This window comes from Urocitellus parryii, chromosome 1 (assembly GCF_045843805.1).
Source record: "Urocitellus parryii isolate mUroPar1 chromosome 1, mUroPar1.hap1, whole genome shotgun sequence".
NCBI classification, from domain to species: Eukaryota; Metazoa; Chordata; class Mammalia; order Rodentia; family Sciuridae; genus Urocitellus; species Urocitellus parryii.
This window is the reverse complement of record NC_135531.1, coordinates 277,126,715-277,142,988: the sequence shown is the minus strand read 5'-3', so window position 1 is coordinate 277,142,988 and position 16,274 is coordinate 277,126,715. Positions and strand designations below refer to the sequence as shown.

At 51.9% G+C, this 16,274-nt stretch overlaps 1 protein-coding gene across 1 annotated transcript; it reads left to right on the top strand.

Annotated features, from left to right (window-relative positions):
- The first annotated feature begins 13,214 nt into the window (after nt 1-13,214).
- LOC144253306 (intestinal-type alkaline phosphatase-like) lies at nt 13,215-16,029 on the top strand. The gene is made up of 11 exons (XM_077795242.1): nt 13,215-13,284; nt 13,365-13,481; nt 13,595-13,710; nt 13,861-14,035; nt 14,114-14,286; nt 14,521-14,655; nt 14,737-14,809; nt 14,932-15,066; nt 15,151-15,342; nt 15,543-15,662; nt 15,746-16,029. The coding sequence occupies exons 1-11, from the start codon at nt 13,215-13,217 to the stop codon at nt 16,027-16,029; spliced, it is 1,590 nt and encodes a 529-aa protein (XP_077651368.1).
- The last annotated feature ends 245 nt before the right edge of the window (nt 16,030-16,274 follow it).

Genomic DNA, 16,274 nt, shown 5'->3' with positions numbered 1-16,274 from the left:
CCACCACCACAAAGACCCACGCCCTACTCTGCAGCCGTCGCAGGAGGAGCCGGGTAGTGACACCTCATGAAGTGGTTCATATTCAGCTAAAGCAACTAAAATATCTGTCGTGACGGACCAGTGATGTCACGTCGAGCTCAATTATATCAAACCTATTAGTTCTCACCAGAAAAAGAGCCTGCAACCCACTGAACACGGGGGACCTGAACAAGCGCCGGCTTCGCCTGCTGAGTTACTTGCCTTGGTCACGGTCTCAGAGGCCCTTTGGCAAAGTCTGCCCTGCGTTAGGTTTGCTGCCGTGACACCTCCGAGATGTGGGCACCATGGTGACACTTCTTCACTTGGGCCTGTGCAGGGGTCTGACGGTGACCTCCTGCCCTCAGGGGCCAGCCCTCCACCCTCAGAGCCCTGGGACTGCCATCTTCTGAACATGCGTCCTGGTCCAGAAAAGCAGGAAGACTTCGCTTCTGCTCACCTCCAGTCACCTGTCCCCAGGCCGCAGACCACCCTGTTTCTTTAAATCCCCCTGCCCCTGTCCTGGAGGAGGTGGATTCAAGATGTGGGGCTGTCTGTCCCCACCTCTGGCTAGCTTATGAACTCTTTTGCCAGACTGGTCACTGGGGTGATTGGCATCCTACTTAGGGACAAGATGGGGCTGATTCTGTCTGGTAACAAAACCATAGAAGTACCATTTTTTTTTCTTTAAGTCAGCTTTAAACAGAGCCGTATATCTATATATCTATATCTACATCTATATCTATCTATATATATATTGATTTATTAGAGGTAGAAAAATATTACATATACATAATGCACAGACATAAACCAATGTTAATAGGCACGAGCAGATCTCAGGTTTCTTTCTAAAACTGTTGCCTCATGACAGGTCCAAGACTCCCAGGCTGGCACTGGCCTACAGAACAGCTTAAGGTTACCTGCTCAGATGGCCAAAGCTTTCTTACCAATTTTTATGAAGAAGGATTTTAAGGTTTTTTAATTTTTTGTAGTGCTGGGGACCAGACCCAGGGCCTCCCACATGCTAGGCAAGTGCTATATCACTGAGCCACACCCGAGTCCCAGGCTTTTCATTTTGAACAGTTTCCCGTAACCCCACAACTCAGGAGGCTGAGGCAGGAGGATCCCAAGTTCAAGGCCAGCCTGGGCAACTTAGAGAGATGCTGACTCAAAATGAAGAATGAAAGGGGCAGGGAGTAACTCAGTGGAAGTACCCTGGGTTTAATCCTTAGTGCTAGCAAAAAGTTGTTTAGAATTTTTAAAAAATGTTTTCTCTCTCCTTCTCCTGATGACAATCATTTCTTGAAGTCTGTATTTCTAAAAGATAACTATCAATTCTAGAGAAGGCAGGGTAGGAAATTTACATTTCAAAGACACAAAACTTAGATTTCACGCTTAAATACAATTATTTCTCTAGACAAAGAAAGGTGTGGGTGGGAAGCCGGGGAGGTGGAACGTGGGGCTTGTTGTGTGGATTTAACTCCACTTTCTCCAGGGTTTCTCGAAGCTGACGATTCAAAGGAAGACGCCCTCACACATGGAGTTTCCTTTTCTAAATGTAAATTTATTCTACCAAAAAATAGAAAATAAAAATCATGAAAAACAGGGAACATTAGCTACATTTAAAAACATTTTTTTTTAAATGTAGCTAATGTTTTTAACAAGACTTGTTCTGAGTTCTGGGGGACCCACGTCCTTCATAGGGCAGATACATTCTCAAAGGTTCGAGGTTGAAGCCGCCAGCCTCCCACCAACACATCCAGTGGTGAAAAGAGCAGGCTCTGCTTGACCCGAGGGCTCACCTCAATGAACCCAGCCCTCAATGAACAGCTTTTTTTTTTTTTTTTTTTTTGTCACTGGGTGTTGGACGCAGGGTACTTTATCATTGATCCATACCCCCCCCCCCCGCCTTCTCTTTTCTCCTCATTTTGTTTAGTTGTCAGGGGTCCTTTATTTTATCTATCTATCTATCTATCTATCTATCTATCTATCTATCTATATGCCGTGCTGAGAATAGAACCCAGTGCCTCACTCATGCCAGGCAAACACTCCACCACTGGGCCACAACCTCAGCCCATCTCTGGCCCTTTTTATTTTTAATTTTTTTTATTTTTTTTTCCATCTCCGGCCCTTTTTATTTTTTATTTTGGGACAGGGTCTCCTAAATTGATAAGGGTCTTGATAAGTTGCTGAGGCTGGCCTTGAACTTGCAATCCTTCTGCCTCGGCCCACCTGGTTGCTGGAATTATAGATGTGTACCACCGTGCCAGGTGATGAACAACTTTTTGAGGTGGGAAAGTAGCTAAACAAGAAAGTCATCAGATTCCCAATAAACAGAAGACAGAGAGAACAACAGAAGGTATCGTCAGAGTCATCTGCCAATGTCAATGAGTTGCATGAACTATTTTTTTTTTAAAGAGAGAGTGAGAGAGGAGAGAGAGAGAGAGAGAGAGAGAGAGAGAGAGAGAGAATTTTTAATATTTACATCTTAGTTTTCGGCAGACACAACATCTTTGTCGGTATGTGGTGCTGAGGATCGAACCCGGGCCGCACGCATGCCAGGCTCGCGCTACTGCTTGAGCCACATCCCCAGCCCCAATGGATATATTTTTGATTGACACACAGAGACTTCTAAATGAAAAGTAAAAATAGTTCATGCTGGGCTGGGGATGTGGCTCAAGCGGTAGCGCGAGCCTGGCATGCGTGCGGCCTGGGTTCGATCCTCAGCACCACATACCAACAAAGATGTTGTGTCCGCCAAGAACTAAAAAATAAATAAATATTGAAAATTATCTCTCTCTCTCTCTCTCTCTCTCTCTCCCTCCTCTCTTTAAAAAAAATATATATATATCCATTGTTTAATTTAGGTTAGATTTTTCCCAGTGTGGCCACTGTGACTCTTGAGTTATTTTGGGTAAAGTCCAGCTATTTCTGGGATAAATTCTTACATGACCATGTTATTTTAAAAAAATACCCACCTCTTAATTGGATCCAAAGTAGTTGGAATCCACTGTGGAATCCAGTCTGACCCTGGGCCCAGTCTTTTTTGTATCTGACCTGGATACCTGAGGCCTATGTACAGGGTCAGTTTTGTTTCTCTCATGACTTCTGAACCCAGGATTTAAAAACAAAAAAAAAAAAAATTTTTTTCTTCCTTTCTCAAGGAGTTCAGAACAAAAATGTGTGGCGCTTGGGATCCCAGCAAGATTGACAGGCTTGCTTTTTCTGCCTCCTGCTCCTGAGGTTGGGAGACTCTGCTTCACGTCCACGTACTGTGCCTCGACAGCATGTTAAATTGACAGAATTCACTTGAGCAAGGAACGGTTTGGAATCTGGCAGCCTCAGACCAGAAGAGGTTCAAAGAGGACTCTGGCCAGCCACAGGGCCAGGGTGGGGCACAGAAGAGGGTCCCCGTACACAGGTGGCATTGGCCTTCTTCAGATCAGCAGGGATGATGGGGGCTCTGCTGAGGTCACCAGCTGAGACTCGCCTGCTAGGAGAGCGGCCTCCTAAGATAGGCTCTCAGTTAGTCGGCGGCACTAGGCCGGGAGGTGGCTGCTTATGTGAGGTCACAAGTGTGGTGACATCCTCAGGTCCAACTGAGTTTAACTGAACCATCTTCATTTGATCTTCATGGTTTCAGGAGCCCACAGTGCAGCTTCTCCTGTTGGTGAACGTCACATGAGTTGAAGACTTGTCCCATTGCATGTGTTATTTTGTGATTCTCACTTTTCATTCAACTTTATGCCTGTGAAATTCCTTTAATCTGTTGCATTTAATAAAAGCCCTGTAATTTTCATTGCTGTATAGTTTCCCATGCATGAAAATACTACACTTATTTTCTCCTCCCCTATTGATGAACACACTGGGCTGGTTCCAGTTTGGAGCTGTTTAAACTCCACCACTTTGACCAGATCAGTACATGTAGCTTTAGCCACAAAGGCCACAGTGTCTCCAGCATTTTTACCCAGCAGAGCGCGGCCACACTGTGGGGTGGCACACCCTGACCCTCCCAGATGCTGCTCCAGTCTCTGGGGTGTGGAACTCCCGCTCTGCTCTCCTCCAGGGCCTCCCACGGGCAGCCACTCAGTCCCTGCCATCGAGGGGGCTGTAATAGGCCCCGCCTGGTCTCTCTGCTTGGGCTGGACACCTCTGCAGGTGTCTGCTGGCCTTAGATTCAACCTTCCTGAAGATGCTGGAGGGGACTGAGCGACCCAGGCAGAGCTGATCAGGGGTTGCCAACAAAGGAACAGCAGAGCTTGGAAGAGCGACCAAGGACGGTGGAGAGAGGTGGCTTTGGGGTTGCTGTCAGAAGGGGGCCAACAAGGAGACGGCAGAACCTGAGACCAAAGTGCAGCGAGCCACACCAAACCCCAGCTGCCTCTCTGGCTCCCGGAGCCCCTCCCTCCTCTGCACCCCTTCCACCAGCATCCTACAGGCCAGCCCCCCTCCGTCAGCTTCGAGCCCCCTTCCGGCCCCATGGCACAGCCTAGGCCACACTCGCAGCCCTGACTGTGGGATTACAGCAGGTGTCTCCCTGGCCTTACTTCCTGCCCTCTCTGAAGGGGCTCCCACACCCGGGGCAGGACGGGCAGTGTGGAGTCTGCCCCTACTGCATACTTTGTCCCAGGGTGCCCCCTGCCCTGCAGCTCCACCCTCCAGCCCGTGAGGTCCACGCTCTTCCAACTGCCCAGCCCAGAGGTCCCATCTCACATCTGAGGCCCCAAAGTCCATGATCATGTCCCTGGACAGTGTCCAGGAGAATGCCTGGGTTATGGCTCTGATTCTATTTTACGCAGGAAGCCCCTGGCCTCTGAGATCTGATTTGAACATCCAGGCTTCTGGGTGATCAGTGCTCAAAAGATCGTAACCGAATGAAATGGAGCCCTCTAGACAGGTCAGTGTTGGCTCCTAGACCCACCGAAGCTGGTCTCTTGAGAAAGCCCAGCGCATCCTCCATCACTTAAGTGCAGCTACCAACAGCCCCGCAAGACCCTGAGGCCTCCCCACCTCCTCCTGGGCCTCACCTGCCAGGGCTGGCCAATGGGCTCCCTCTGTCATTAGCCTTTGGTTTCTGGGGCTACATCAAGCTTGGTAACTTCTCTGCCACCAGGGGTCCAGCTAGTGCAGACCCTCTGGCTGGTCAAGATTCCTGGCAGGAGGTGAGTGACAGTGTAATCCCTGGGGTCCCCAAGCGGCACCCAGTGTGTACCCCGGAACCACAGTCTCTGCTCCATGGAGTGGCCCTCTGTGACCTGTGTCCTTCCGCAGTCCCTGCTGTCTGGTTTCTGCAGGGACGCTGGGGCCTGGAGTAGCCCTCTTGGGGCTGCCTCTGCAGTCAGTGCCATCTGTAGGGCAGAGCTGGTCCCACAGAGGAAAATAAAGCTCCAGGAGCCCCCTCCCCATGTCCCGCAGCCAGTGTCCTCGCCTGGACTCAGGAAGAACCTCCACACACCCAAGTGAGCCTGTGACCCCGCACATGGCCAGGCCCCATGCCCTGGGCGAAGAGCTCCTTCAGGGCCATCCCTGGCCTGGGCCACGATGCCCTTAAATGCTCTGTGAGCTGCGCTGGCTGCCTGTGCCCAACTTCCCCAAGGGACCCTCGCTCAGGCAGGTAGGGAGGATGGAGGGTGACCCAGCCTCCTCTCCTGGCCCCGTGCATGGGCAGACCTGGCCCCAAGGGGAGGCTCAGCATGGCAGCTGCTGCCTCTGAGGCCTGAGTGGCATGAAGACCCGCCAGCCCGCTGCTCACCTGCCCGACACCTGTCCACCATGCCCCTGGGTGACGTCAAGGCTCAGCACCCCTGATCCCATGAGGTCTGCTGGAGGTGGCACCAGGGAGAAGAGGCGAAATGCAACCTGGGCATGCTTCCAGAACCCAGCCCCGGAGGGGGTCCCGCTGCGGCTACATGTGGCTGGGAGGCTCCGCGCTGGGGGAGGAAGGGCACCCGCACCCCAGGGCCCCCGTATCCTGGGGATTGTTCCCTGGTGCCCCATCCAGGGATTGAACCCTGCTACATGCATCCCAAGTGCTGGGGGCTGTCACCATAGCTCCCAGTGAGAATCCTGGTGAGCCCTGGAGGGCAGGAGGCTGGCGGAAGCCATTGCTCCATGGCGGGTGGCAGCAGGTGGCAGTGGGTGGTGGGGTGGACTCTGCATGGGCTGCCCTGTCCTGGCCGTGCCCACAGTGTGCCCTGCTGCTGGGGATCGGGACACACCCAGGACAGAGCTCAGCATCTGCAAAGGCGTCAGGCAGTAAATTGGTGGTGACGGAGGGGCCTGGTCCAGTGGGCCCCACAGGCCCAGCTCCCTTCCTGAGCACACTAAGACAACCCGTCCCCACAGAGCTGTCTGCACGAGCCTGGGCGTCTCCTGCCCAGGCTAAGGGTGTTGACAAACATCCTTTGTTTACCGCTCGTGCCTCATGGTCCTCAGTCCTGCACAGGCACATGAAAAAAGTGTGCAAGAGATGAGGGAGGATTGTAGCTGGGCATTGCTCAGGAAGAGCCCGTAAAGGGCATTTCACCAGCTATCGGATGACTAACATAAGAAATAAAGACACCAGCAAATGCTGCTGTGAAAATGTCAGAATAAAGATGGAGCCACTTAGGTCAACCCTGACTTTTTTTTTTTTTAATGGAGGCCATGAAGGGAGTGCCCAAATGAGGCCAGTCTGGTGGACACAGTGACTCTGAATTTGGCTCATTTCTAGATTCTTTGGACTTTGGTGTGGCCAATAAAAATATGATTAGAAACATATCTATCATGTAGGTGTCTTACAGATTCTGTGGCAAAGGCTATTGCTGCTCAGGAACACTCATTAAAGTCCCTTGTCAGAGTAGTGGATAAGAGAATTGCTCTTGGTTATTAGCTGTACAATGCGGTGCCTGTGCTGTTACTGATACTACATGCTATACTTCTACGAATTCATTTGGGAGAAATTGAAACCCAATTATACAAAATAAAAAAACAGACCAGCTGGGCGTGGCACACACCTGTAATCCCAGCGGTTTAGGAGGCTGAGACAGGATTGCAAATTCAAGGTCAGCCTCAGCAAAGGCGAGGTACTAAGCTACTCAGTGAGACCCTGTCTCTAAATAAAATACAAAATAGGGCTGGGGATGTGGCTCAGTGCCCCTGAGTCAATCCCTGGTACCCTCCCTGACCCCAAAAAAGAACAGACCAAATATCTATATCAGATCTCACTTAGTTCTCCATGGTTTTTTAGCTGCTTACCTTTAGGTCTAGGCTCATGTTTCAAAGCCAATGATATGATATGAAGTTATAATATCATCCGTAATATGTATTTGTATTTGCCTTTTTAAAACTTTAGGCCTTTGCCTATCAAATTGTTGCAGAAGTTCAACTCCTAATAAAATAAGCTGACCTAATGTATTTAGATGGTTGCTGCTATGGAACTGACAACATTGAGCTCACAATGAACTTCAGGTAGCCTGAGAACCACTCCTTCCAAACTTCCTTGTTGCTCAAATGTGGCTAAAAAGATTTTGGTACTTAATTCATCATTGCCAGTGACATCCCTTCAATCTGAGATAGGCCAACCAGGAAAGATCCATCCCAAAGGACCATCAAAATCTTCCCATGATGTGATAAGCCAAGCTTTCAGAAAAAGATCTTGATCAAAAGGGAGGGAGTGTAAAAGTTGTCAGAATCTAATAGAGTCATTTATGTCAACCCTAAAAAGTAAATGAAGCCAGAGCCAGGAATCGGGGACCCTCAAACACATTTGCCTGGTAACAAGCACTATGACCAGACCCTGTGCCAGAAGCATCGCCTTACCCACAGACCACCACACACACACCCCAAGAGGACCTCTGCAAGTGCCTCTGCCCATCAACTTCCTGTTCCACCGAGGGCGAACCACACTTATTAATTACTGTTGCCAAGGATTATTATTCCATAACAGCCCATGTAAATCTCACTTTTTGCCTTTAAAATTCTCCCTTTACCAGGGTGTGTAACCCCAGCTATCTGGCAGGAGGATGGCAAGTCTGAGGCTGGCCTGGGCAACTTAGTGAGACCCTGTCTCAAAAATAAAAACTAAAAAGTGCTGGGGATGTAGCTGAGTGGTAGGGAACTTGTCTATCAGGCACGAGGCAATGCGCTCAATCCCCAGAGCCCAGGGGAAATGAAACCCTCCCTTGCTTCAGCTTCCCCAATACGCCTGTGATTCATTGCAGCACGCACATTCCAGACCAAGATTTCATTTCCCCTGGGCAACAATAATTAATAACAAGTGTGGTTCAGGTTGAAGGGATGTCCCTGAGAGAGTCACTACTCTCTCAGTGATGAAACTCCCCTGGGTTCAACCCTTAGTATTAAAATAAATAAATAAACTGGGTGTGGTGGTGCACACCGGTAATCCCAGGGGCTTGGGAGGCAGAGGCAGGAGGACTGCAAGTTCAAAGCCAGCCTCAGCAAATTAGCAAGACCCTAAGCAACTTAGCAAGACCCTGTTTCAAAATGAAAAATAAAAAGCTCTGGGGATGTGGCTCAGGGGTTAAGTGCCCTTGCATTCAATCCTTGGTACCAGTAAATAAATTAATAAATAAATAGGCTGGGGCTGTAGCTTAGTGATGGTGCGCCCCTGGGTGCCATCCTCAGTACTGAGAAAAAAATTTAGAAAATCAGGTCCAGTTACTGGTTGTCAGAGGTGAGGAACAGAGAACAGGGATGTGAAAAGGAGACGGAGAGGTTACACAGGGGTCCTGTGGGGCCGGAGCTGTGCAGGAACTTGGCCATGGCAGTTCTAAGAACCTACTCACATGAAAAACTGAATCAGAGCTAAGACCCATGTGTATATGAGTTCAAGTAAAACTGGGGAAATGTGAGCAGTGTCTGTGGGTAAATCACCAGAGGAACCAGGCAGATTATTCCAGCATCTCTCTGTCTTATTTCTCAAAACTACATGTTACTCTCCAGTATGTCAAAATTGCAATTTAAAAGGGGATAATGTGTCAGTGCCAAGGCTTTCTGATTGGAGACTGACTTTGGAGTCTTGAACCTTTAATCTATAGCTTGATATTTTTAAAAACCAATTAGTTTGATTAAGGACTTGCCCAATGGCTAGTCACCCCTGAACTTTAGCCAAGAACTTCCTTTCCCAACACAAATAAACACTTAAGGAGATGTAAATTCTAATTACCCTGATCTCATCATTAGACATTGTATATACATATCAAATTATCACATTGTATTGCATAAATATATAATTACTATATGCTGATAAACTTGAAAAAAAAATAAAGACTTTTCCTAACACAGCATGATGACCTAGGAGAGCTCTAGGGGTAACTGACAGGAGGCAGGAAAGCCTCCTTACAGGGAATGTTCTCCCTGGGGAGGACAGCAGCAGGTTCAGAGATGGGGAGAGACGGGAGGACCTAGGAAAGTCCTGCCTGAAAGGAGGCGTGTGGACCTGGTGGGGACTGAGCAGGGAAGACAGATGCCTGGTGGCATGTGACGGTTCCCCGGGACTCAAGGTCATGCCTGTGGCTCAGTCAGGGAGACTTGAGTGGAAAAAGAGGCCACTGAGAGAGGTGTGGCAGGGGAACTTTGAGGAAAGTGGTTTTACTTTCTTTGAAAGAAATTTAAAATGCGAAACATTTTACCATCCAACCATTCTTAATGCAGTCCAGTGGCATGGAACATTCACACAGTGTGCGACCACCCCCGGGACTTTTTCATCTTGCAAAACTGGGACCCTGGCAACCACCATCCCACCTTTGTCTATCAGATTCGACAGCTCCAGGAACTTCGTATCGTACGGTGTGTGCCAGGTTCAGCCCTACCCTAGCTGATATCAGCCTTTCCTTCCATTTTTTTAAAATATATATATATTTTAGTTGTTGTTGAACACAATACTTTTATTTTATTTTATTTATTTTTATGTGATGCTGAGGATTGAATCCAGGACCTCGCAAGTGCTAGGCAGGCGCTCTGCCACTGAGCCCCAGCCCCCTTTCCTTCCTTTTTAAGGCTGAGTGATATTCCACTGTATGTATGGACCACATTGTGCTTATTTATTCATCCAGCCACAGACACTTGGTGTATTTATCCATTTTCCATTGATATAACAAAATACCTGAATTGAGTGATATATATATATATATATATATATATATATATATATATATATATATGAAGTTTATTTTGCCAACAGATCTGGAGGTCAAGACCCTGGTGCTGACATCTGCTCAGCTCTGGTAAGGAACCCCTTGACTGCACGACAGGGTGGATGGTATAACGGTGCTAGAGGGTGGGAGACAGAGGACCACCTGGTGAGATAGGATTCAAAAGGGAGTCAGTCTTCTCTCTCTCTTTAGTTGGTAGGTGGGTACTGGAGATTGAACCCAAGGGTGCTCTGTCACTGAGTTACACCCACAGCACTTTTAATTTTTATTTTGATTCGCAGCCTGGCTTCTAACTTGTGATCCTCCTGCCTCAGCCTCCAGAGGAGCTGGGATTACAGGTATGGGCCACCACACTTGACAATCTGTCTCTTTTATCACAACTCACTCAGTACAAACTACCTGGGGTCAGAACAACATCCATCCCTTCTGAGGGGGGCCGCCCCATGACCTGATCACCTCCCATGACCACCTCCTGGCGACATCATCCCCAGGCTGGGGACCAAGCGTCCAACACACCAACCTTCCAAACTTAAATCATAGCACTTGGGTTGCCCTCACATCCTGGCTACTGTGTTTTTGAATAAATTAATGGTGGGGACTGAGAATCAGGAAGTTCGATCACCTGTCTGGTACTATTCAGTTCGTGTAATCTTTTGGGGGTTTTTGTGGGGTGGGGGTACCAGGGATTGAACTCAGGGTCACTCAAACACTGAGCCACATCCCCAGCCCTATTTTGTATTTTATTTAGAGACAGGGTCTCACTGAGTTGCTTAGTGTCTCGCTGTTGCTGAGACTGGCTTTGAACTCTTTTTTAAAAAATATTTTTTAGTTGTTAATGGATCTTTTTATTTTATTTATTTACTTATATGTGGTGCTGAGGATTGAACCCAGGGCTTCATGCATGCCAGGCTAGCGCTCTACCACTGAACCGCAACTCCAGCCCCTGGCTTTGAACTCGTGATCCTACTGCCTCAGCCTCCAGGGCCGATGGGATCACAGGTGCGCCACACTGCGCCCGGCTCATACAATCGTTTTATTTCTTTATTTGTCCTAATTAGTTATTCATGTAATCTTTACTAAGATTATTCCTCCAAGTTCTTCAATGCTCTTTCCTTTCCCCTTCCCTTTCCTTCCACTTCTTTTTCTTCTTTTATTTCTTTAGTTGTAGATGGACACAGTATCTTTTATTTATTTATTTATTTATTTACTTATTTATTTATTATGTGGTGCTGAGGATCAAACCCAGGGCTTTGCATATGGGAGCTCTACTGCTGAACCCTAACCCCAGCCCCACTCTCCTTCCATTTCTAAGATGAATTTCCTCCCTTCTGCTGTGGCCCGTCAGTGGGTTTGTTTTTTTTTTTTTTTTTGAGGTGCTGGGGATAGAACCCAGGGCCTTGAGCAAGCTGGGCAAGTGCTAACTACCACTAAGCTACACCCCAGCCTCTGGCTACTGTGAACAACGCTGCTCTGAACCTGGTTGTGATGGTTTAGATATGAGGTGTCCCCCAAAAGCTCATGTGTGAGACAATGCAAGAAGGTTTAAGCTGGGCACAGTGGTGCACACTGCAGTCCCCGTGTCTCGAGAAGCTGAGGCAGGAGGAACACAGTTTAACGCCAGCCTCAGTCAGGTCCTAAGCAACTTAGCAAGACCCTGTCTCTAAATAAATAAATAAATAAATAGGGCTGAATTTGTTATTCAGTGTTTAAGTGCCCCTGAGTTTAGTCCAAAAAAAAAAAAAAGGTTTAGAGGTGAAATGATTAGGTTATGAGAGCTTCAACCTAATCAGTCAATTAATCCCTGATATAACTGGGTGGTAACTGCAGGCAGGTGGGGTGTGGCAGGAGGAGGTGGGTCCTGGGGGCGTGCCCTTGGGGTGTATATTTTGTCCTGTTGAGCAGAGCTCTCTCTGCTTGCTGATCACCATGTCACGGGCCACTTTCCTCCACCACACACTTCTGCCATGATGTCCTGCCTCGTCTCAGGCCCTGAGGAACGCAGCCATCTATAGACTGAGACCTCTGAAACCGTGAGCCCCTAAATAAACTTTTCCTCCCCTAGTTGTTCTTGTCGGGTCTTTTGATCACAGCGGCGAACAAAATCTGACTAAAACACTGGTACAGGAGCCACATGCCTTTGCGGATACATGCAGAAGTGGGGTTGCTGCTGGATATATACTTTGGAAACCAGCCTGAGGCTAAGGAAAACTCTAGGACTTATCAGAGGCTACACCTTGGATGTGCCCAGGCCTGTGGAGAAGTCTCACGCCGGGACCCTCTACCTGTCCAAGGGAACAGGGGTCAACCTGACGGGCACAAGAAGCGCTGGCTACCCTAAAAGACTCTGCCCATGCTTGGTTGGGTCCAGGGCCCTGGCCACACCCCTGCCTCCTGCTCCAAGCACAAGGGTGTGTACATGACACACACACGCAGAGCGGGCCCAGCACACCCCAACAATAGGCAAAGACAAGGTCCCCTCTTGGTGGGGTACCCACCAGCCCTCACGCTCCCACACCATAGTTCCTCAGGACCCACTGGCCCCAGCCAGGCCTGGTGAGAAGGCACTGGAAGACTGGGCAGCCAGGTCACCACCTATCCCTCATTCCCTTGCCTACAGGGCTCATGGCATCAGGAGGCTGAACCTCTGTCCCTTCAGCACCCAGCACAGAGCCTGACCCAGCCTTCCCAGGAACAAAGGAGTCTGAGTCCCATGAGGCAGCAGGGGGAGGGTGGTGGCCCTGGCAGCACAGAGCCAATCTGCTCCCGCGGTCCCACCCTACCTGGAGGAGACACAGGACCACATCCTGTGGAGGCCACTGTCAGGACCCCTGCCCAGGCTGGCTCAGACACACCCTGCCACTTACCTTAAGCAAGCAGCTTTTCAGTTCACAGGACAGGGGCGGGGTCAGGGTGGTCACCAGGATTGTGGGAAGGGACAGCAAGACTTTACAGCCAGGAACAAAGTCCTCTGATTGGGCTCAGACAGCCTGCGCTGCAGCTAGTACCCTGGTGTCCCAGCCTGCCACCGACTACCAACCCGCAGACATGCAGGGAGCCCAGGCGCTGCTGCTGCTGCTGGGCCTGAGGCTACAGCTGGCCCATGGTGTCATCCCAGGTACGAGGTTCCCCCAGCCCCTCTCCCTGCCCCACAGGCCAGCCCCCAGGCTGACCTAGCTGCACTCTCCCCTTGGCCAGTGGAGGAGGAGAATCCAGCCTTCTGGAACCAGAAAGCCACCGAGGCCCTGGATGCCGCCAAGAAGCTAAAGCCCCTTCAGACCTCAGCCAAGAACCTCATCATGTTCCTGGGGGACGGTGAGTGCGTCAGGCTGGTCCACCCCGTGGTGCTCACGGGCCTTGAACCCAGGGCCACTGCTGGGTCCAGACCAGCCCTGGGGCTCAGGCCTGAAGGGGATCTGTTCCTTCAGGGATGGGCGTGCCCACGGTGACAGCCACCCGGATCCTAAAGGGACAGGTGCAAGGCAATCTGGGGCCCGAGACGCCCCTGGCCATGGACCACTTCCCATATATGGCTCTGTCCAAGGTGAGGCCTCTGAGCAGGGCGCTGGGGGGGCTGTGGCAGGGGAAGGACCCAGGAGAGATGGGGCCTAGTTTGGGGTCCAGGGCAGTGAGGACCACCCCAGGCCTAGGCCAAGGAGTAAGGTTACACAGAGGAGAGTGTCTCTGTCCCCAGACATACAACGTGGACAGACAGGTGCCAGATAGCGCTGGCACCGCTACAGCCTACCTGTGTGGGGTCAAGGGCAACTATGGAACCATTGGCTTGAGTGCGGCCGCCCGCCTTAGCCAGTGCAACACAACACGAGGCAACGAGGTCATGTCTGTGATGTACCGGGCCAAGCAAGCAGGTAGGTGTGGGGCTGCCAGTGAGAACCAGGGTAGGCCAGAAGGCTTGTGTGGCCCACCCTGACCCCTGCCACCTCCAGGGAAGTCCGTGGGAGTGGTGACCACCACCACGGTGCAGCATGCCTCGCCAGCTGGCACATATGCACACACGGTGAACCGCAACTGGTACTCAGATGCAAACATGCCAGCCTCGGCGCTGCAGGAGGGCTGCCAGGACATCGCCACGCAGCTCATCTCCAATATGGACATTGACGTGAGCACAAAGGGCAGAGGGGAGTGGTGTGACCAAAGGGCAGGCCCGAAAACTGGCTGGAGTCCCAGGCCTCCAACCATCTGAACCCTGTGGCCTGCCTTGGCCTCTTGGGGGTAAATGGAGTACCCAGAACAGTCCTTCCCACAACCTGATGGGCAGCAGGGGGCTGTCTGTGAGGAGGGGGCTGGAGGCCCCTCAGGCCCCAAGGCCACCTGTCCTGGTCTCTGACTACAGGTGATCCTCGGCGGGGGCAGAAAGTTCATGTTTCCCATGGGCACCCCAGACCCCGAGTACCCAAGTGACACCACCCAGAATGGAACCAGGCGGGATGGACGCAACCTGGTGCAGGAATGGCTGGCAAAGCACCAGGTGATGGGGCTCACAGGGCCGGGACCAGGGCAGGGCCGCAGGTCTAGGGATGTGGGCTGAGTGTGGGCTCTGTCCCTCCAGGGGGCTCGGTATGTGTGGAACCGCGAGCAGCTCACCCAGGCGTCCCAGGACCCAGCAGTGACGCACCTCATGGGTAATGACCCCCCACTTCCTGACCTGGCACCCCTCAGGTGGCCCCACTGGAGCTTGTGTGCCTGTGGCCATCACCGTCCCCTCCCCAGCCAGCCCCTCATCACTGGGTCCCTTGTCCCCCAGGCCTCTTCGAACCTGGACACTTGAAATATGAAATCAACAGGGATCGAGCGCAGGACCCCTCCCTGGTGGAGATGACAGAGGTGGCCCTGGTTCTGCTGAGCAGGAACCCCCGCGGCTTCTACCTCTTCGTGGAAGGTGGGCGAGGCACGTGGGCAGCAGGGAGGGCGGGGCGGGGCGGGGCGGGGCGGAGCTTCACGCCCCTCCCCCTGGCTCCCGCAGGGGGCCGCATCGACCACGCGCACCACGCGGGAACCGCTTATGTGGCTCTGACGGAGGCGGTCATGTTCGACTCTGCCATCGACACGGCCGGCCAGCTCACCAGCGACCAGGACACGCTGACCCTCGTCACCGCCGACCACTCCCACGTCTTCTCGTTTGGCGGCTACACGCTGCGGGGCAGCTCCATCTTCGGTAGGCGTGGACGGCGACAGGGGCTGTCGCTGCGGTGCTGAGGCGGGGGTCGCATCTCATCTGTCAACGGGGCGCACTGAGGGCGCCCGCCTCGCAGGGTTCTTGGGAGGAGTAAGCTGGTGACAAGGCGAAAGGCGCCTTTGTGGCACACTGGGGTCCCCTGGGGAGGGCGGTGAGCTCAGGTGCCACTGTCCCCGCAGGGCTGGCCCCGCTCAAGGCCCAGGACGGAAAGTCTTACACGTCCATCCTGTATGGCAATGGCCCGGGCTACGTGCCGAACTCTACGTGCAACCGACCCGATGTCACGGAGGATGAGAGCGGTGAGTGCGACCATTGAAAGGTCGTCTTCTTGGGGACAGGGGTGGAGGGGGACTCTCCCGCCCTGAACTCCTCTTCCCGCCAGGTGCCCCCACCTACAAGCAGCAGGCGGCTGTGCCTCTGTCGTCGGAGACGCACGGAGGCGAGGACGTGGCGGTGTTCGCGCGTGGCCCGCAGGCGCACCTGGTGCACGGGGTGCAGGAGCAGAACTACATCGCTCATGTCATGGCCTTTGCCGCCTGCCTGGAGCCCTATGAGGCCTGCGACCTGGCCTCCCCGACCCTCCAGAGCACCCCTGCGGGTTCCAGCTCTGCTGCAGCCTCATTGTCGCTGACGCTGCTGCTTGGGACGCTGCTGCAGCTGCTGTAGGCATTCGCCCAGCCCTGACCACAGGATCTCAGGGTGCTCCACTGTGCTCCTGATTGTCCCTGGTTTCACCTCAGGTCCCCACCACTGGCTCCTGCTTCCAGTGCCTGGTGCTTCCTGTGCCTCTATGTGGGGACTGGAGCCCAGTGCCAAACTCCAAGCTGTCACCTCCAGAAACACCACAGGGCTTTTCCCATGGTGCCTTCACCTCTGGGAGAAGCAGCCTCAGGATGCTCAGCACTTCTAAA